The sequence below is a fragment of the Oncorhynchus clarkii genome, chromosome 23 (assembly GCF_045791955.1).
Source record: "Oncorhynchus clarkii lewisi isolate Uvic-CL-2024 chromosome 23, UVic_Ocla_1.0, whole genome shotgun sequence".
Classification (NCBI taxonomy): domain Eukaryota; kingdom Metazoa; phylum Chordata; class Actinopteri; order Salmoniformes; family Salmonidae; genus Oncorhynchus; species Oncorhynchus clarkii.
The window spans coordinates 21,932,275-21,953,969 of record NC_092169.1 but is presented as its reverse complement, the minus strand read 5'-3'; the positions used below and the strand labels follow the sequence as shown (position 1 = coordinate 21,953,969).

The following is a 21,695-nucleotide window of genomic DNA, read 5'->3' as shown; positions in this document are numbered from 1 at the left end:
TGTTCTATACAACAGACGTACAGTAATTACACACTGTGCACACAGTTAGCAGGCCTTTCTCTCTCATTTAAAGTCTCATATTATGGCTATGTACAGCTATGTACAGCTATGTACAGTGTTGTAGCAATGTGCAAATAATTGAAGTACAAAAGTAATGGCACACTGTGGAATTTCACCTCACACACTCTTAGAAAAAAAGGGTTCCAAAAGGGTTCTTCAGCTGTCCCCATAGGGGAACCCTTTTTGGTTCCAGGTAAAAAACTAAAAAATGTGGTTCTAAGTGGAACGGTTCTGCATAGAGCCCAAAAGGGTTCTACCTGCAACCACAAAGGGTTCTTCAAAGGGTTCTCCTATGGGAACAGCTAAAGAACACTTTAAGGTTCTGAAAGGCACCTTTTTTTCTAAGAGTGTAGATATGGGAGTTTATTAAAACTTCTTAGGGCTGCAATCCCGTTAACAGGATCGATATGACAACAGCCAGTGAAAGTGCAGGGAGCCAAATTCAAAACAATAGAAATCTCATAATTAAAATTCCTCAAACATACATGTATTTTATACCGTTTTAAAGGTAATCTTGTTGTTAATCCCACCGCAGTGTCCGATTTCAAATTGGCTTTACAGCGAAAGCACCACAAACGATTATGTTAAGTGATGACCAACTCACAGAAAAATCCAGCCATTTTTCCAGCCAAAGAGAGGAGTCACAAAAAGCACAAATAGAGATAAAGTGAATCACTAACCTTTGATGATCTTCATCAGATGACACTCATAGGACTTCATGTTACACAATACATGTATGTTTTGTTTGATAAAGTTCATATTTATATAAAACATCTGAGTTTACATTGGCGCGTTACGTTCACTAGTTCCAAAAACATCCAATAATTTTGCATAGCCACATCAATTCAACAGAAATACTCATCATAAATGTAGATGAAAATACAAGTTATACACATGGAATTATAGATATACCTCTCCTTAATGCAACCGCTGTGTCAGATTTTTAAAAAACTTTACGGAATAAGCAAACCATGCAATAATCTGAGACGGCGCTCAAAAAATAAATAAAATGATCTGCCATGTTGGAGTCAACAGAAATCAGAAATCACATTATAAATATTCCCTTACCTTTGATGATCTTCATCAGAATGCACTCCCAGGAATCCTAGTTCCACAATAAATGCTTGATTTGTTCAATAATGTCCATTATTTATGTCCAAGTAGCTACTTTTGTTAGGGCTTAGGTATACAAATCCAAACGCTCGTGCAGGTCCATCCGAACGTCGGACGAAAACTTCAAAAAGTTATATTACAGGTCAAAGAAACTTGTCAAACTAAGTATAGAATCAATCTTTAGGGTGTTGTTATCATAAATCTTCAATAAAGTTCCAACCGGTTATGGAAGGTTTGGGAATGGCTTTCTTTTAGGTGGTTGTAGACTTGAACAGCTCTTTTCTGGGTGTTGATAATTACCTGGTATCGTCTTAATTCTGCTCTGCATTCATTATTTGGTGTTTTATGCGGAGGATGTTTTCGCAGAATTCAGCATGCAGGGTCTCAACTTGGTGTTTGTCTCATTTTGTGACTTTTTGGTCGGTGAGTGGACCCCAGATCTCACATCCATAAATGGCCATGGGATTCATATCTGATTCAAGTATTTTTTGCCATATCCTAATTGGGATGTCGAATTTTATGTTGCTTTTGATGGCGTAGCAGGCTGTTCTTGCCTTGTCTCTCAAATTGTGGAAGTTACCTCTCCTCTCCTCTCCCTCTCTCTCTCTCTCTGTCAAAGGGTATATGATTGCTGTTGGGTCAGCAGTTTGGTAATGCTGAAACTGAAGGACATGGTATTTCCCAGCTTACCCATTCAGCAATCACAGACTGTGTGTGTGTGTGTGTGTGTGTGTGTGTGTGTGTGTGTGTGTGTGTGTGTGTGTGAACTAGCCGTCCTGTTGGAGAGAAGCCCTCTAGGTTAGCCTTACTCTGACCTCCCAGCCCTGGCCATCAATCACATTACACATTCTCCTCTCTCCCTGTCTCCTCTTCTGTCCTCTCGGCCTTGACTAATTAGAAGGTTACGTGTACATCCTCTCCTCCATACCGGCATGGTTTGTAACTGTCGCCCAGTACATGGGTTATTATAGGATATGTAACATTGGCCTCTATTGTATTCTTCACCCTCACAGCCTAGTTCAGTGGGACAACAAGTCGTGCTATCACATGTCCAATGGAATCCTCCCTTTTAGTCTACCGGGACATACAATCTCCATCAGCAGTTATTTATAGTTCTACATTACTAGAACACAGGAACATTCTATAGAATACGTTTCTATGGCTTCATCGACTGTCATGTGATTCCTAAGTGCAGTTCAACTCATGGACGATCTGGTTTTGTAATTCATAGATGGCTTTCTGCATTGGTTTTCTGTGGCAGGGAAGGCACTTAAACACACACACGTGGTTATGGCTGACTTGTTTTGAAAAAGTATAATAAAATGAAAATATAAAAAACACACACACACATACACATGTGCAAGAACTCACACACCAACGAGCCTGTCCCCTACTATCAGCACATGCAGTACTCAATGCTCTTCTATCTTATTCAATGTTTCACACACTGGTGGTATGGCCCCATAGTCCCTTAGGTATCTGGTGGCACATACCTGGTTTGCTCTTTGTGTGTGTGTGTGTGTGTGTGTGTGTGTGTGTGTGTGTGTGTGTGTGTGTGTGTGTGTGTGTGTGTGTGTGTGTGTGTGTGTGTGTGTGTGTGTGTGTGTGTGTGTGTGTGTGTGTGTGTGCGTACTGCTCTGTCCTAAATCTCTGTCCATATTTATAGCCAGCCAACAACTATCAGATATCATCAGACCCAGCTGGCTGCATTGCAGTGCTGGGTGTCACATAGCTGGACATTACAGCACTGGTCACATGAGGTAAGCAAACAAAAGCATGAGTTGTTCTTTTGTGGTATAGCAATATTGGTATTGTTTACCTTTTTGTCAGAGGTATGACATTTTTGCAGTCTATGACTGGGGTAAATGCAGAGGTTTATGAAGTGTGTGTGTGTGTGTGTGTGTGTGTGTGTGTGTGTGTGTGTGTGTGTGTGTGTGTGTGTGTGTGTGTGTGTGTGTGTGTGTGTGTGTGTGTGTGTGTGTGTGTGTGTGTGTGTGTGTGTGTGTGTGTGTGTGTGTGAGCGAGCTGAAGAGAAAGGGAAAGAGGCCAGCTCAGCTAAGTGGTCTGGATTGGCTTGTTTGGATACACATGACTGCAGAGAGAGCCAGAGAAAGTGAGAGGAAGAGAGAGAACAGAGAGAGAAGAGAATAGAGAGAGAGAGAGAGTCACTCTGTGCCTTGCTGCAGCCCAAACTACATTAGAGCACATTAATCCATTCCACTGGCTGTTATGGCTGCTCACTCACAGGGTCGGGGAAAGGAGGGAGGGATGGAGAGCGAGATGGAGCGTGGCAGGACTTAGAGGAAGGAGAGGGGAGGGAGTGAGCATGACAGAACCTTAAATGAAGGAGAGAAGAGGGGAATATTGCTGTATAGACTGCTGAGGGATACAACACATACAAAGATGAACAGAGTAGCAGAGTACCTTCTCTTCTCCACCTGTTCTCTTACCTCTCTCAGAGAGAGAGAGAGAGAGAGAGAGAGAGAAAAGGAGAAAGAGAGAGAGAGAGAGGGAGAAAGAGAGAGAGAGAAAGAAGGAGAAAGAGAGAGGGAGAGAGAGAGAGAGAAAGAAGTAGTGATACTGTAGCTTCACTCCTCTCACTCAAACTTGTGAATAATGCAGTCTCTCTCACTGTGCTCGTCAGACCAATGGGACTATGCAAACTGATCTAGGATCAGCATTATGATCTCAAAGGCAAAACTGATCCTTGATCAGCACTCCTACTGGTGGGCCCTTTTCTCACATTTAAGAGGGAGAGAAATCACTCCCTCACGTGTGTGTGTGTGTGTGTGTGTGTGTGTGTGTGTGTGTGTGTGTGTGTGTGTGTGTGTGTGTGTGTGTGTGTGTGTGTGTGTGTGTGTGTGTGTGTGTGTGTGTGTGTGTGTGTGTGTGTGTGTGTGTGTGATATTATAAAGACATAATTTCCCTTCTCTCTGCAGTGTTGCTGGCCTCTCTTGGCCCCTGCCATACTCCAGTGATTTCATATTACTGAGATTGTGTCAGAGCAGTAATTTTTTGCCCCACTACCCTTTGGGTTGTTGTGCTCATTGCAGGGTATAGTGTGTGTGTGTGTGTGATGACTCATATACTGGAGGAAGCTCCGCAGGGTAGTCACTAGCTGGCACAGTTACAAAGTCATACATTCTGATTTGACACCTAACCTTAACCCTAACCTTAACCACACTGATAAACGTATACCTAACCTTAACCACACTGTTAAACGTATGCCTAACCTTAACCACACTGTTAAACGTATACCTAACCTTAACCACACTGCTAAACGTATACCTAACCTTAACCACACTGATAAATGTATACCTAACCTTAACCACACTGATAAACGTATACCTAACCTTAACCACACTGTTAAACGTATGTCTAACCTTAACCACACTGCTAAACGTATACCTAACCTTAACCACACTGATAAACGTATACCTAACCTTAACCACACTGTTAAACGTATGTCTAACCTTAACCACACTGCTAAACGTATACCTAACCTTAACCACACTGATAAACGTATACCTAACCTTAACCACACTGATAAACGTATACCTAACCTTAACCACACTGATAAACGTATACCTAACCTTAACCACACTGATAAGCGTATACCTAACCTTAACCACACTGATAAACGTATACCTAACCTTAACCACACTGATAAACGTATGCCTAACCTTAACCACACTGTTAAACGTATACCTAACCTTAACCACACTGTTAAACGTATGCCTAACCTTAACCACACTGTTAAACGTATACCTAACCTTAACCACACTGCTAAACGTATGCCTAACCTTAACCACACTGCTAAACGTATGCCTAACCTTAACCACACTGTTAAACGTATGCCTAACCTTAACTACACTGATAAACGTATGCCTAACCTTAACCACACTGATAAACGTATGCCTAACCTTAACCACACTGATAAACGTATACCTAACCTTAACCACACTGTTAAACGTATGCCTAACCTTAACCACACTGATAAACGTATGCCTAACCTTAACCACACTGATAAACGTATACCTAACCTTAACCACACTGTTAAACGTATGCCTAACCTTAACCACACTGCTAAGCGTATGCCTAACCTTAACCACACTGCTAAACGTATGCCTAACCTTAACCACACTGTTAAACGTATGCCTAACCTTAACCACACTGCTAAACGTATGCCTAACCTTAACCACACTGCTAAACGTATGCCTAACCTTAACCACACTGATAAACGTATGCCTAACCTTAACCACACTGTTAAACGTATGCCTAACCTTAACCACACTGCTAAACGTATGCCTAACCTTAACCACACTGATAAACGTATGCCTAACCTTAACCACACTGCTAAGCGTATGTCTAACCTTAACCACACTGTTAAACGTATGCCTAACCTTAACCACACTGCTAAGCGTATGCCTAACCTTAACCACACTGCTAAACGTATGCCTAACCTTAACCACACTGTTAAACGTATGCCTAACCTTAACCACACTGTTAAACGTATGCCTAACCTTAACCACACTGATAAACGTATGCCTAACCTTAACCACACTGCTAAACGTATGCCTAACCTTAACCACACTGATAAACGTATGTCTAACCTTAACCACACTGATAAACGTATACCTAACCTTAACCACACTGATAAACGTATGTCTAACCTTAACCACACTGTTAAACGTATGCCTAACCTTAACCACACTGCTAAACGTATGCCTAACCTTAACCACACTGCTAAACGTATGCCTAACCTTAACCACACTGATAAACGTATGCATAACATGCTGACCACACCGCTAAATTTAAACATACTTGTTATTCAATTATTGCACCCACACTGCTGGCGCGCGCCCACGAACGTCTGCGTTGCCAAGCGCAAAAATAGAAGTCAGTTATATTTGTAACGCTGAAGTCCTGCCTCTCGCATCTCCTCATTGGTTTATAGAAGCAGATACCCACGTGCCATCTCCTCATTGGTTATACCCACGTGGGTGATTGAAAGATGAACTGAGTTCGGTCGGTCGTTGTGGTTACTATGAAAGTTAGATGCCAATTGCCATTTAAAGTCTAAAGAAGAAAAGGCCTGGAAGGAGGAGGGATGACTAGAAACGATTCGGTTGACCGTTTTATTTGTGGATGAATTGTCAGAGTAGAGGACCTTGTGCATTTCAGGTAAAATAACAACTCAATGTTTATATCCCAAGACAAATTAGCTAGCAACAGCAAGCTAGATAAATAGGACAAATCAGCTAGCAACCGCAAGCTAGCTAAATTACCATAAATGTTTAATGCTTTTCGGCCTGTCCCAAAATTAATATAATTGGTTCAGAGTTTGTTTTGATATTTTAACCAGCATGTCGTATTCGCGTTTGGTGTGGGAGGACAAAATCAATTTGCACACGATTGGCCGGTTTGGGTACGGTGTAACCTTAACCACACTGCTAAACGTATGCCAAACCTTAACCACACTGCTAAACGTATGTCTAACCTTAATCACACTGCTAAACGTATGTCTAACCTTAATCACACTGATAAACGTATGCCTAACCTTAACCACACTGCTAAACGTATGTCTAACCTTAACCACACTGCTAAACCTATGCCTAACCTTAACCACACTGCTAAACCTATGCGAAACCTTAACCACACTGTTAAACGTATGCCTAACCTTAACCACACTGCTAAACGTATGCCTATCCTTAACCACATTGCTAAACGTATGTCTAACCTTAACCACACTGCTAAATGTATGCCTAACCTTAACCACACTGCTAAACCTATGCCTAACCTTAACCACACTGCTAAACCTATGCCTAACCTTAAGGTAAGACCAAAAAGCAACAAAAAATAAAATTGTGCATTTTGGTGATATATAAACAATTTTGACTTTGCCACTGTGTGTGTGTGTGTGTGTGTGTGTGTGTGTGTGTGTGTGTGTGGTGGGGGGGGGGGGGGGGGGTCTATGTGTGGGGGGGGGTCTCTCTGTGTGAGTGTGTGGGTTGGGGGGTGATTTTGTGTGTTGGGTTGTGTGTGGGGGTATGTGTGGGTGGAGGGAGTGTCTTTGTGTGTGGGTGTGTGTGTGGTGGTATGTGTGGGTCTTTGTGTGTGGGGGTGGGGGGGGGGTCTTTGTGTTTTGGGGTGTGTGTGGGGGTATGTGTGTGGGGGGGGTCTTTATGTTTTGGGGTGTGTTTGGGGGTATGTGTGGGTTGTAGGGGTCTTTGTGTTTTGGGGTGTGTGTGGGGGTATGTGTGGGTGAGTGGGAGTCTGTGTTTTGGGGTGTGGGGGGGTCTTTGTGTTTTGGGGTGTGTATGGGTGTGTGTGTGGGTGGGGGAGGGCCTTTGTGTTTTGGGGTGTGTATGGGTGGGGGGGGGGTCTTTGTGTTTTGGGGTGTGTATGGGGGTGTGTGTGGGTGGGGTGGGTCTTTGTGTTTCGGGGTGTGTGTGGGTGGGGGGGGGTCTTTGTGTTTTGGGGTGTGTATGGGGGTGTGTGTGGGTGGGGGTGGGGCTTTGTGTTTTGGGGTGTGTATGGGTGGGGGGGGGTCTTTGTGTTTTGGGGTGTGTATGGGGGTGTGTGTGGGTGGGGTGGGTCTTTGTGTTTTGGGGTGTGTATGGGGGTGTGTGTGGGTGGGGGGGGGCTTTGTGTTTTGGGGTGTGTGTGGGGGTGTGTGTGGGTGGGGGTGGGGCTTTGTGTTTTGGGGTGTGTGTGGGTGGGGTGGGTCTTTGTGTTTTGGGGTTTGTATGGGGGTGTGTGTGGGTGGGGGGGGGGCTTTGTGTTTTGGGGTGTGTGTGGGTGTGTTTCTAGTAGCTTCACTACAGTATTGGTGGGGTTTTATGGTTTGTTAAGTTATTATGATTCACATCCGCTTCCTGTTGCTTTCAAGGCTTGTAATATGCACAACATATTGTGTGTGTGAACATGTTGGTGTGTGTGTGTGTTTGTGTAAGCCTGGGAAGTTGAACTCGACATAGCTGATGAGGTTATTGAGGAGGCAGCTCCTCAGTGAACACACACACACAGTGTGAAACACATTTTGGGACTAAATCAATGTACCCTGAAAAAAAGTATCTCAGATCAGATGGTGGACCATTATTTCTCAGTGTTATTTTGATAGTGAGGACATGGAGTGTAGCTAGCTGTGTTTGTGCTGAGTTATTTAACCCATGTTTTTTCAGTCCTTAGTCTGGGAGGGAAGAGGAGCGGGTGCTAGGTAGCCTAATGGTTAATGATTAGAGCGTTGGGCCAGTAACTGAAAGGTTGCTGGTTCAAATACCCAAGCCGACAAGGTGAAGATCAAGGTCTAAGCCTTTGATCAAGGCACTTAACACAAATTTTGCTCCAGACCCTGTAAAACAACACATTTCACAGTTTATTAGGTACACTAGCCCTTTCATGATAATGGATTGCTCCTACAGAGAGTGTTATATGAATGAGGCGTTCAGTTACTGTTTGATTAACCGTCAGAATGGGCAAAACGAGTGACCTAAGCGGCTTTGAGAAATGGCTGGGCTTTTCACGCACGACAGTGTCTAGGGTTTACAGAGAACGGTGCGACAAACAAAAAACATCCAGTCAGCGGCAGTCCTGTTGATGAGAGGTCGAAGGAGAAAGGCAAGATGAAAGGTCGAAGGAGAAAGGCAAGAATCGTGCAAGCTAACAGACGAATAACTGCAGAACGGCATCTTGGAACACACCTGGTTGATCCTTGTCCACGATTGAGTCACAACGAGTTTCACTCCTATCAGCTAAGAACAAGAAGAAGCGGCTCCAGTGGGCACGTGATAACCAACACTGGACATTTGAGAAGTGGACAAACATCACCTGGAACATGACAGTGAGTTCAGTTTATTTGAGGTACCTGCACAGTCCCCAGACCTCAACCCTATAGAGCATCTATAGGATGAGATGGAACGGGCGGTTGTTTCACAGCATCAATGTACCGCCGTCCAATCTGCAACAACTGCGTGACGCCATCGGGTCAGCAGGGACCAACATCCCTGTGGAACGTTTCCGCGACCTTGTAGAATGCCCCGAAAAACTCAGGCTGTTCTGGATGCAAAGGGGGGTCCGACCCAGTATGAGATGGTTGTACCTAATAAACTGTCCAGGGAGTGTACGTGACAGCACAACATATTTCTGGGGGAGGGAGAGGAGCGAGAGGAAAAGAGAGAAGAATATAGGAGAGGAGGGTTAGAGAGAATGATGGTGTGTTAGCCTGGACAGTCAGAAAGACAGAATGAACACATCCTACCTACATCACAGAAACAGCCCCCTCCCTCCTTACTTCCTTCCTTCCCTCCCATGCAGAACCTTGTTTTCACCTCGCTTGGTTTCCCTCAGACGTGGAGGGTCCTGCTATAGAGATCACAAACAAAGGCATCGCCTACAGGGGGGAGATGGAGAGAAAGAGAGGCAGAGAGAGGTTGTGGAGGGAGGGGGGTTGAGTCGAAAATGGAGAAAGCGAGGTTGAGGGGGGGCTGAAGCCCTCTTCCTTTCTCTCTCCATTTCTCTTCATCTCTTTTTCTCCATCCTTATCTTTCTCCCTGGTTTTGTGGTTTGTGATGGAGGTGTGAGGGACAGCATTAAAGCATGGGGTCGGAAGGGGAAACATTTCATCAGTAGCCACAAGGTCAGACAGTGGAGCAGCGGTTAGAGGGCTGGGGAGTCAGTATGCCCCTGCTTGTAGTGCACTGATCTACTGCAGGTCTGCCTTGCTGCAGTTCTGAGTGGCTGCAGGTTTGCTTGTTTTTAAGTCTGATGGGCTGCATTGGGGGAGGAGGGTTGGAGTGTGCCCTACTAATGGTCTCCAGATCTGCAGGTCTGTTTGGCTGCAGGTCTAAGCGGCTGCGGCTCTGAGAGGCTGCGGTGCGGTGGGGGGATTTGTAGCGCTTGCAAAGGCTACAGACAGAGTGATGTTATGTGAGAAGGCTGGGAAGGATTGCAGTGGGAGAGAGTGGGGAGACACCTCCTGGTCACTTTGTGTAACTGCGGACACTGCTCTGTTCTGAGGACACTCCTTTGCCAGATCTGAAGCGCTGATCTGCTCCACTGTCTTTCCACCAGATATTGTGGAATACACTGATTTGCTGATGAGACTAGATACTATATTATTGTGATTACAACAATGTCAATGTATGTTTTGCACTTTTACGTGACAAGGTCACTGTTACAGTAGATGATGTGTTTTTTTGGGTCGTATGGATCATGGCTCTGTAGTTTTCTGTGTTTTGTCCAACGTTTTCCCATGTCCTAAGCAAGTGAGTTCTCAATGAGAATGCAATCATTTTAGTAGACTATATTCTTCTTTTAGTAGACTATATTCTTCTTTTAGTAGACTATATTCTTCTTTTAGTAGACTATATTCTTCTTTTAGTAGACTATATACTTCTTTTAGTAGACTATATTCTTCTTTTAGTAGACTATATTCTTCTTTTAGTAGACTATATACTTCTTTTAGTAGACTATATTCTTCTTTTAGTAGACTATATACTTATTTTAGTAGACTATATACTTATTTTAGTAGACTATATACTTATTTTAGTAGACTATATTCTTCTTTTAGTAGACTATATACTTCTTTTAGTAGACTATATACTTATTTTAGTAGACTATATACTTATTTTAGTAGACTATATTCTTCTTTGAGTAGACTATATACTTCTTTTAGTAGACTATATACTTCTTTTAGTAGACTATATACTTCTTTTAGTAGACTATATACTTCTTTTAGTAGACTATATACTTCTTTTAGTAGACTATATACTTCTTTTAGTAGACTATATACTTCTTTTAGTAGACTATATACTTCTTTTAGTAGACTATATACTTCTTTTAGTAGACTATATTCTTCTTTTAGTAGACTATATACTTCTTTTAGTAGACTATATTCTTCTTTGAGTGGGCTATATACTGCTTTTAGTAGACTATATACTTCTTTGAGTGGGCTATATACTGCTTTTAGTAGACTATATTCCAGATAATTCTACTCCTATAATCCCTAATCTCCTAGGTTTAGAAACACATACACTCTTTTACCTCCGATAGGTGTCCCTTTGAAGTTTTACGTTGAGCTTAATGAACGTTAAGCTCAAAGGTGTGTGTGTGAGTGTTTTCTCCTCCCGAGCCTTAAATGCAATAAGATTCAGTCCCTAACGCTCCTGAGCTGAGAAACATCTCTTCTCCCTTTCTCCCCCTCTTTCTTTTCCTCGTTTCCTCCCTCACTTTCTCTCCCCTGCCACCTTCACCTTCTCTTCCACCCTTTTCCTTTCTTCCTCCATCCCATCCATCTCAGTCTGTCCATCTTTCTGATCCTCCCCTTCCATTTTCCCTCTCTCCCCCCCTCCATCTCCTTCTCACCTCTCCCACTCTCTCCCCCCTGTGCCTCTCTCCTTCTCAGCATGGGCTCTTAAAATTAAGCCTTTATCAGCTCTGTGCAACGCTGTAGAACCCCGGCTCCCCCAGTGCATCATGGGGGATTATTTCGCTATGTTCTTTGTATTGAGGAATTTGTAGCCGTGATGGAGATAAACGTTATGGAGGAAGTGATGGGGATGGAGGAGGGACTGACTTACCGGCAATACATCTACTAATCTATCCTCTCCTCTCTCTTAGAGCCGCATGGCCTCGTGAATTACAGAGAGAGGGATAGACAGGGAGGGAGGGGGGAGAGGTAGTAAGAGAGGGTTGGAGGGAAAGAGAGAAAGGGAGAGCGAGGGATGGCGATAGAGAGAGGGAGGGAGGGATAGGGACAGAGAGCAAGACAAAGAGAGGTGGGATATACAGGTGGGGAGAGAGATGGAAGCGACATAAAGACTGAAAGAGACAGAGAGAGAGGCTGTGCTGTCTGCTGTGAGGAGTAGCAGTACTAGTAAATCAGTCTAGAGGGGCAGACAGGATTGATAACCTTGAACAGGAGGTGTGCTGCTGCCTGTCTCTTTACTGGGAGATAATGGTTACAGTGATGTCCCCCAGGGGTTTGCGGGGGACTTCTCCCCCCTGAGTGATGTGTAATTGAGACCTGGAGTTTTGATGGACAAGTAGTTCATGTAGATGATGGTTGTCATCGATGGTCTTCTTTATTTTCTTGCTCGGTTACACTCGGGTTGTTTTGATGGTATGATCTGGGATATATTCCAACATCACTGGATTGCTGAGTAACATCAAATTGAGTAATCAAGTAGCTAACTAGCAAAACATTTTTATTTGGTTCTGGATTCCGAGATTACTCCTGTCCTGACAATGTTATGTCCTAACCAGGCTGTATATCTGCCTCTCTTGTCTCTAAACAACCTGTCCCCTAACCAGGCTGTATATCTGCCTCTCTTGTCTCTAAACAACCTGTCCCCTAACCAAGCTGTATATCTCTCAGTCCCTAACCAAGCTGTATATCTCTCAGTCCCTAACCAAGCTGTATATCTCTCAGTCCCTAACCAAGCTGTATATCTCTCAGTCCCTAACCAAGCTGTATATCTCTGTCCCTAACCAAGCTGTATATCTCTCAGTCCCTAACCAAGTTGTATATCTCTCAGTCCCTAACCAAGCTGTATATCTCTCAGTCCCTAACCAAGCTGTATATCTCTCAGTCCCTAACCAAGCTGTATATCTCTGTCCCTAACCAAGCTGTATATCTCTCAGTCCCTAACCAAGCTGTATATCTCTCAGTCCCTAACCAAGCTGTATATCTCTCAGTCCCTAACCAAGCTGTATATCTCTGTCCCTAACCAAGCTGTATATATCTCAGTCCCTAACCAAGCTGTATATCTCTCAGTCCCTAACCAAGCTGTATATCTCTCAGTCCCTAACCAAGCTGTATATCTCGCAGTCCCTAACCAAGCTGTATATCTGTCCCTAACCAAGCTGTATATCTCTGTCCCTAACCAAGCTGTATATCTCTGTCCCTAACCAAGCTGTATATCTCTCAGTCCCTAACCAAGCTGTATATCTCTCAGTCCCTAACCAAGCTGTATATCTCTCAGTCCCTAACCAAGCTGTATATCTCTCAGTCCCTAACCAAGCTGTATATCTCTCAGTCCCTAACCAAGCTGTATATCTCTCAGTCCCTAACCAAGCTGTATATCTCTCAGTCCCTAACCAAGCTGTATATCTCTCAGTCCCTAACCAAGCTGTATATCTCTCAGTCCCTAACCAAGCTGTAAATCTATCTGTCCCTAACCAAGCTGTATATCTCAGTCCCTAACCAAGCTGTATATCTCTGTCCCTAACCAAGCTGTATATATCTCAGTCCCTAACCAAGCTGTATATCTCTCAGTCCCTAACCAAGCTGTATATCTCTCAGTCCCTAACCAAGCTGTATATCTCTCAGTCCCTAACCAAGCTGTATATCTCTCAGTCCCTAACCAAGCTGTATATCTCTCAGTCCCTAACCAAGCTGTATATCTCTGTCCCTAACCAAGCTGTATATCTCTGTCCCTAACCAAGCTGTATATCTCTCAGTCCCTAACCAAGCTGTATATATCTCAGTCCCTAACCAAGCTGTATATCTCTCAGTCCCTAACCAAGCTGTATATCTCCCAGTCCCTAACCAAGCTGTATATCTCTCAGTCCCTAACCAAATCGAACTCTTTGTCTTCCAGAGTGTTGATGGCGTCACGTTAGGCTAGAGGAAGCAGGAAGTCATCAAGATGAACGCGTTGCCGTCGATGGACCGGCACATCCAGCAGACCAACGACAGGCTGCTGTGTATCAAACAGGTGAGACATAAGCAACTGACACCAAGGTTGTGGGTTCAAAACATGGAGGGGTCAAATTCCCTCACGGTGTGTATCATCTCTAAGTTGTCTGCATGCTAAGTGGCATTGGCAGATATTTCAAAAAGAAGGATTGCTTGGATCAAAGGGTATTTTTAAAGTACAGTAGATCCCTGATGTCTGTACTGCCCCTTGCTCTTGTCAACCCTCTCTAATGCGACGAGGAGAGACTCCTCCAGTCTACAGCTGCTCTCTCCACACACACACCATACCGCCTTATATGGTGATCTGTTAGCCTTCCCATTAGCTACAGTTACACAGATCAGGTTGCACTGGGGCTGAGAGAGAGGAGAGCAGAAGACAAGAGAGAAAGAGAGAGAGAGAGAGAGAGAGAGAGGGATGCCCTGTTAAGTGCAAGAGACTGCTCTTTCAAACTCCTGTCTCTTCCACGTACTCCTTAGGTGATCTCTCTCTGTTTTAGTCTCGTCCATTCTCTCTATCTCTCTCCAACTCCTGTCTTCCTCTCATTCTCTCCCTGATCCACTGACGTCTTGTTCTGTAATAGATAGCTCTGCTCTGAGACCTAAGAGCGAGTGAGTACAGATGTCTGCCCACATGCTGCTGGTGGGTTATTGTTTTGGTTTGGGGTCCTGGCGAAGGGCCAGAGGGCTGAGCTGTTTTCTACGCAGGCAGGTAGTGAACAGCCTGATCCCCAGACGGGGTAAACACGGACATTCAGTGGAGGACCGGAAGGCTTTGATGTCTGTCTGCCTGTAATGCTGCAGACATCTCTCTCTCTCTCTCTCTCTCTCTCTCTCTCTCTCTCTCTCTCTCTCTCTCTCTCTCTCTCTCTCTCCCTCCTGCTCTCCTTTTACATCCCAAAACAACACAGACAGACTTCTCTAATACAGTATGATCCCTCTCACACTGGAGATGTAGGCTCTTTGACTCACATCAACCAGCAATAATGTCATTATCCCACTCATCTAGCCCTATCCCCTACCTCCCTCTCCATCTCCCTTCCCTCCTCATCTCTGTCTCCATTCCGTCTCTTTAACATATCTCGTCTCCATCTCCCCTCCCTCTTTCTCATCTCTGCATCTCAATCATTTCTCTCTGATAGTCCACAGCTGCTTCCACAATCACCCATCTCCACATTACAAAACACTCACCGTTAAAGGCTCTTCTCCCTCTCAGAGGTCATGATATTGCTGTCTGTTCTCAAGGCCTACCTCTGTGGGTGAACAAACAGACAACCAGACACACACACACACACACACACACACACACACACACACACACACACACACCATACCGCCTTATGTGGTGATCTGTTAGCCTTCCCATTAGCTACAGCTACACAGATCAGGTTGCACTGGGGCTGAGCGAGAGGAGCGGGAGGGACAGCGAGATAGAGATAGACAGAGATAGAGAGGGATGCCCTGTTAAGTGCAAGAGACTGCTCTCTCAAACTCCTGTCTCTTCCACGTACTCTTTAGGTGATCTCTCTCTGTTTTAGTCTCGTCCATTCTCTCTATCTCTCTCCAACTCCTTTCTTCCTCTCATTCTCTCCCTGATCCACTGACGTCTTGTTCTGTAATAGATAGCTCTGCTCTGAGACCTAAGAGCGAGTGGGTACAGATGTCTGCCCACATGCTGCTGGTGGGTTATTGTTTTGGTTTGGGGTCCTGGCGAAGGGCCAGAGGGCTGAGCTGTTTTCTACTCAGGCAGGTAGTGAACAGCCTGATCCCCAGACGGGGTAAACACGGACATTCAGTGGAGGACCGGAAGGCTTTGATGTCTGTCTGCCTGTAATGCTGCAGACATCTCTCTCTCTCTCTCTCTCTCCTTCTTTCTTTCTCTCTCTCGCTCTCTCTCTTTCTCCTTCTTTCTCTCTCTCCCTCTCTCTCTCTCTTTCTCCTCTCTCTCTCTCTCTTTCTCTGCCTCTCTCTCCCTCTCTCTCTTTCTCCTTTCTCTCTCTCTCTCTCTCTCCCTCTCTCTCGCTCTTTCTCCTCTCTCTCTCTCTCTCTCTCCTTCTTTCTCTCTCTCTCTCTCTCTCTCTCTCTCTCTCTCTCTCTCTCTCTCTCTCTCTCTCTCCGCCACTCTCTCTGCCTCTCTCTCCCTCTCCCTCTCTCTCTTTCTCCTCCTTTCTCTCTCTCTCTCTCTCTGTCTCTCCCTCCCTCTCTTTCTCCTTATTTCTCTATCTCTCTCTCCCCCTCTCTCGCTCTTTCTCCTTCTCTCTCTCTCTCTCTCTCTTTCTCCTTCTTTCTCTCCCTCTCTCTCTCTCTCTCTCTCTCTCTCCCTCTCTTTCTGCCTCTCTCTCTCTTTCTCTCTCTCTCTCCCTCTTTCTTTCTCCGTGTCACAATGTTTGTTAACATCACTACTGCTCCTTGTCTCTCTAGTTACTGTTAGGCCGTTTGGTGGGTAGCTCTTGATCCACCAAATTACTATCAAGTTAACTAGCCAAAGCAGCAGCTACTCTTCCTGGGTTCCAGCAAAATTAAGGCAGTTCATACAATTTTAAAAACATTACAATACAATCACAGATTTCACAACACACTGTGTGCCCTCAGGCCTCTACTCCACCACTACCACATATCTACAGTACTAAATCCATGTGTATGAATGGTGCGTGTGCGTGTTCGTGTGCGTGTGTGCGTGTGCGTGTGTCTGTGCCAATGTTTGTGTTATCATGCCTGTGAGGATGCCGACACCTCTCCCTCTGCTATCACGTCCCTCCAGATTGGAAAACACAGAAAGGCGCTAATGGAAAGAGTGAGTAGCTTTCTTCGGACTGGGCTTTTCTCTTTCATTTTGTTTTTCCCAGTGTAAATTTAGACACATTATTCTCTGTGGCAACTACAGTATGATCCCGTCTCACCCTGGAGATGTAGGCTCTTTGACTCACATCAACCAGCAATAATGTCATTATCCCACTCATCTAGCCCTATCCCCTACCTCCCTCTCCATCTCCATACCCTCTCCCTTTCTCTCTCACTCATCTAGCCCTATCCCCTACCTCCCTCTCCATCTCCCTTCCCTCTCCCTTTCTCTCACTCATCTAGCCCTATCCCCTACCTCCCTCTCCATCTCCCTTCCCTCTCCCTTTCTCTCTCACTCATCTCTCCATCTCAATCATTTCTCTCTGATAGTCCACAGCTGCTTCCACAATCACCCATCTCCACATTACAAAAGACCAACCTCTCTCTCAGGTCATGACACCGCTCTGTTCTCAAGGCCTACCTCTGTGGGTGAACAGACAGAACCAGACACACACACACACACTCTCTCTCTCTCTCTCTCTCTCTCTCTCTCTCTCTCTCTCTCTCTCTCTCTCTCTCTCGCTCTCTCATATGAGCTATATTGTCAGACTGAGCTAAATCCTCTCTTTCAGACACTCACCTCAGCTGCCCTGCAAAGACAATAACTCTAACTGTGTGTGTGTGTGTGCGTGTGTGTGTATGTGTGTGTGTGTACCTCTCCTCTGCTAGGATGCACTGAAGAACACATTTCAGCTAGGATGAAAATAATACATGCTTTTAAATGGGGCTCAATCTCCTCAGCTAGAACATGCCAGAGCACAGAGCCATTCACCTCTGGGGCTGTGGAGAGAGAAGGAGCTAAAGAGAAGGGTGGTGTGAGAGAGAGAGGGAGAGAACGAGAGAAGTAGAGGGAGAAAAACGGAGGAGGGAGGAAGAAATGGAGGAAGAGAAGAGAGTGAGAGAGAAGGAGAAGGAAAGAGAGGAAGAGGCCTAGTTTAATACCCCTCATTGTGCTCTTCAAGGCTGGGTAGTGTGCAGACAGAGCGAGAGAATAGAATGAACCGTTTTTAACCTCTGTGAAAGAAGAGAGAAAGTGAATGTCAGCACACAGAAATCTACGCTGCCCAGTACCCCAGTAATTTAAAATTGACGGAGGTCTCTTTTAGAGAATAGCCTGTAAGGACCCTCACCCCCTACCAGCAACGCCCACTCAGGCCCTGATGCATTGTGGGTATAGAACCTATACCCTGCTCAACAATGCATCAAAGTCTGCTGGTAATGCCCTCACACTCACCCACCTAATCCTCTCCTCTAGTCGTACCTTCCTCTCTTCATCTCTCTCCTGACCCTTGTCTTTTCATCCATCTCTCCTCCTAAAAAAGCCCCATGACGACGTAATGATGACGATGGTTCCAGCTACATTTATTATGAAGTAATATATTTCTAACAGACAGTTTTTCTCTCGTTTGTCCGACAGCACCTACAGAACCCGGCTAACTTCCACACAGCAGCAACAGAGCTGCTGGACTGGTGCGGAGATCCCCGAGCCTTTCAGAGACCTTTTGAACAAAGCCTCATGGGATGCCTAACGGTAAGAAGACCCGCGCTGACCGTCTCAGCCAATCACAAGTCTCCATTATGGCTACGAACCAATCACACCCCTCTGTTGGTTGTGTCAGCCAATCACAGCTCTCCATTAGGGCTACGAACCAATTACAGCCCTCTATTGTGTCCACAAATCACAGCCCTCTGTTATGGTTATGGGCCAATCACATCCCCCCGTTCCCGTGTCAACCGATCACAAGCCTCAGTTATGGTTACTGTTAGCGACTGCGAAATGAAGCAGCTGCTCAGGCCTTCAGGGGCCTGTGACCGAGGTTAAAGCCCCAGTCATGCTTCACTGTCTGTGCGCACACACACACACACACACACACACACACACACACACTGTGGGATTATTTAAGATAATCTTTGAAGAGGCAGAGTTTGGGGTGCCAGGACAGAGAAGACATCAATTTCAAAGATTTTATTGAGTTACAGTTCATTTACGGAAATCAGTCAATTGTAATAAATTCATTAGGTTCTAATCTATGGATTTCACATGACTGGGAATACAGATATGCATCTGTTGGTCACAGATACTGAACCTTAAAAAAAGGTAGGGGTGTGGATCAGAAAACATTTGAAGAGGTGCAAATATTGTTTTATTATACCTTTATTTAACTAGGCAAGTCAGTTAAAACTTCTTACGGCTAGTCGACGACATCCCGCTGAAAAGGCAGCTCTCTAAATTCAAAAATATTTTTTAGAAATATGTAACTTTCATACATTAACAGGTGCAATACACCAAATGAAAGATACACTTCTTGTTAACTTTTTATGGCTCGGGGGCAGTATTGAGTAGCTTGGATGAATAAGGTTCCCAATGTAAATGGCCTACTCCTCAGTCTCAGTTGCTAATATATGTATATTATTATTAGTGTTGGATAGAAAACACTCTAAAGTTTCTAAAACTGTTTGAATGATGTCTGTGAGTATAACAGAACTCATATGACAAGCAAAATCCTGAGGAGAAATCAAAACAGGAAGTGAGATATCTGGGCTTTGTATGCATTCACCAGAGTCCCCAATGAAATCCCCTTGAGATATGAATGATGTTGCACTGCCTAGGGGTTCCACTAGATGTCATCCATCAATAGATATTATAATGAGGCTTCTATGTTGTTGTGGGAGTGAATGAGAGCAGAATATATCAGCTGTCCATCAAGCAGCCATTTTGTGATTGCGCTTTTTCCTCATGGTACCCACTGCGTTCCATGGCTCACGAAGACTAGAAGGAATACTCCGGTTGGAACTTTATTGAGGCTAAATGTTAAAAACATCCTAATGATTGATTCTGTACTTAGTTTGAAATGTTTCTTCGACCGGTAATATCACTTTTTGAAGTTTTTGTCCGATATAACGCTGACCAGATTTAGCGTTTGGATATGTATACCAAACGCTCTAACAAAAGAAGGTATTTGGGCACAAATAACGGACATTTTAGAACAAAACAAACATTTATTGTGGACCTGTGATTCCTGGAGTGCTTTCTGATGTAGATCATCAAAGGTAAGGGAATATTTATCATGTAATTTCTTGTTTATGTTGACGCCATCTTTGCGGCTGTGGTGTTTTTAAATTAAGCGCCGTCTCAGATTATTGCATGTATTTCTTTTTCCGTAAAGTTTTTTTGAAATCTGACACAGCGGTTGCATTAAGGAGAGGTATATCTATAATGTGTATAACTATATTATCATCTACATTTATGATGAGTATTTCTGTTGAATGATGTGGCTATGCAAAATCACTTGATGTTTTTGGAACTGGTGAATCTAACGTGCCAATGTAAACTCAGATTTTTTAAAAATATAAATATGAACTTTATCAAACAAACATGCATGTATTGTGTAACATGAAGTCCTATGAGTGTCATCTGATGAAGATAATTCAAGGTTAGTGATTCATTTTATCTTTATTTCTGGTTTTTCTGAATGCTATATTTTGCTGGAAAATGGCTGTGCTTATTGTGGTTTGGTGGAAACCTAACATAATCGTTTGTAGTGCTTTCGCTGAAAAGCCTATTTGAAATCGGACACTTTGATGGGATTAACAACGAAAATAGATTTAAAATGATATACGACACATGTATGTTTTAGGAATTGTAATTATGAGATTTCTGTGGTTTGAATTTTGGCGCCCTCTATTTTCACTGGTAGTTGTCATATCGATCCCGGTATCAGGATTGCAGCCATAACAGGTTAATCTACCCATCGTGTCCAATTTCAAAAAGGCTTTACAGCAAAAGCACAACATATGATTGATTATGTTAGGTCAGAGCCAAGTTACAAAAACACACAGCCATTTTTCCAGCCAAAGAGAGGAGTCACAAAAAGCAGAAAGATAGATAAAATTAATCACTAACCTTTGATGATCTTCATCAGATGACACTCATAGGACATCATGTTACACAATACATGTATGTTTTGTTCGATAAAGTGCATATTTATATCCAAAAATCTGTTTACATTGGCGCGTTACGTTCAAAACATCCAAAACATCCGGTGATTTTGCAGAGAGCCACATCAATTTACAGAAATACTCATAATAAACATTGATAAAAGATACAACTGTTATTCAGAGAATTAAAGATATACTTCTCCTTAATTTAACCGCTGTGTCAGATTTCAAAAAAACTTTACGGAAAAAGCAAACCATGCAATAATCTGAGTATGGCGCTCAGACAACAAATCAAGCTAAACAGATAACCGCCATATTGGAGTCAACAGAAGTCAGAAATAGCATTATAAATATTCACTTACCTTTGATGATCTTCATCAGAATGCACTCCCAGGAATCCCAGTTCCACAATAAATGTTTGATTTGTTCGATAAAGTCCATCTTTATGTCCAAATACCTCCTTTTTGTTAACCTGTTCAGCCCAGTAATCCAAATTCATGACGCGCGATCACTAGGAGCAGACGAAAAGTCAAAAAGTTCCGTTACAGTTCGTAGAAACATGTCAAACGAAGTATAGAATCAATCTTTAGGATGTTTTTAACATAAATCTTCAATAATGTTCCAACTGGAGAATTCCTTTGTCTTCAGAAATGCAATGGAACTCAAGCTAACTCTCACGTGAACGTGCGTCACGAGCTCATGCCACTCTGCCAGACCACTGACTCAAAGAGCCCTCATTCCCCCCTCCTTCACAGTAGAAGCATCATACAAGGTTCTAAAGACTGTTGACATCTAGTGGAAGCCATTGGAAGTGCAATTTGACCCCATAGACTGTGTATTCGATAGGCCAAGAATTGAAAAACTACAAACCTCAGATTTCCCACTTCCTGGTTGGATTTTTCTCAGGTTTTCGCCTGCCATATGAGTTCTGTTATACTCACAGACATCATTCAAACAGTTTTAGACACTTCAGGGTGTTTTCTATCCAAATCTACTAATACTATGCATATATTAGCAACTGGGACTGAGTAGCAGGCAGTTTACT

The 21,695-nt window shown here is 43.8% G+C and overlaps 1 protein-coding gene across 6 annotated transcripts in view; it reads left to right on the top strand.

Moving 5' to 3' along the window:
- Positions 1-21,695, top strand: part of LOC139381857 (zinc finger MIZ domain-containing protein 1-like) — a 198,634-nt gene that overhangs the window by 130,004 nt on the left and 46,935 nt on the right. For 5 of the 6 annotated variants that reach the window (XM_071125676.1, XM_071125680.1, XM_071125681.1 and 2 more), the window contains 2 exons: positions 13,776-13,892; positions 18,129-18,242. In XM_071125676.1, the coding sequence (XP_070981777.1) occupies positions 13,824-13,892; positions 18,129-18,242 (183 nt within the window). In that variant the 5' untranslated portion in view covers positions 13,776-13,823. Of the gene's footprint in view, positions 1-13,775; positions 13,893-16,602; positions 16,665-18,128; positions 18,243-21,695 lie in introns of those variants that run through there. The other variant, XM_071125682.1, reaches the window with a different exon arrangement.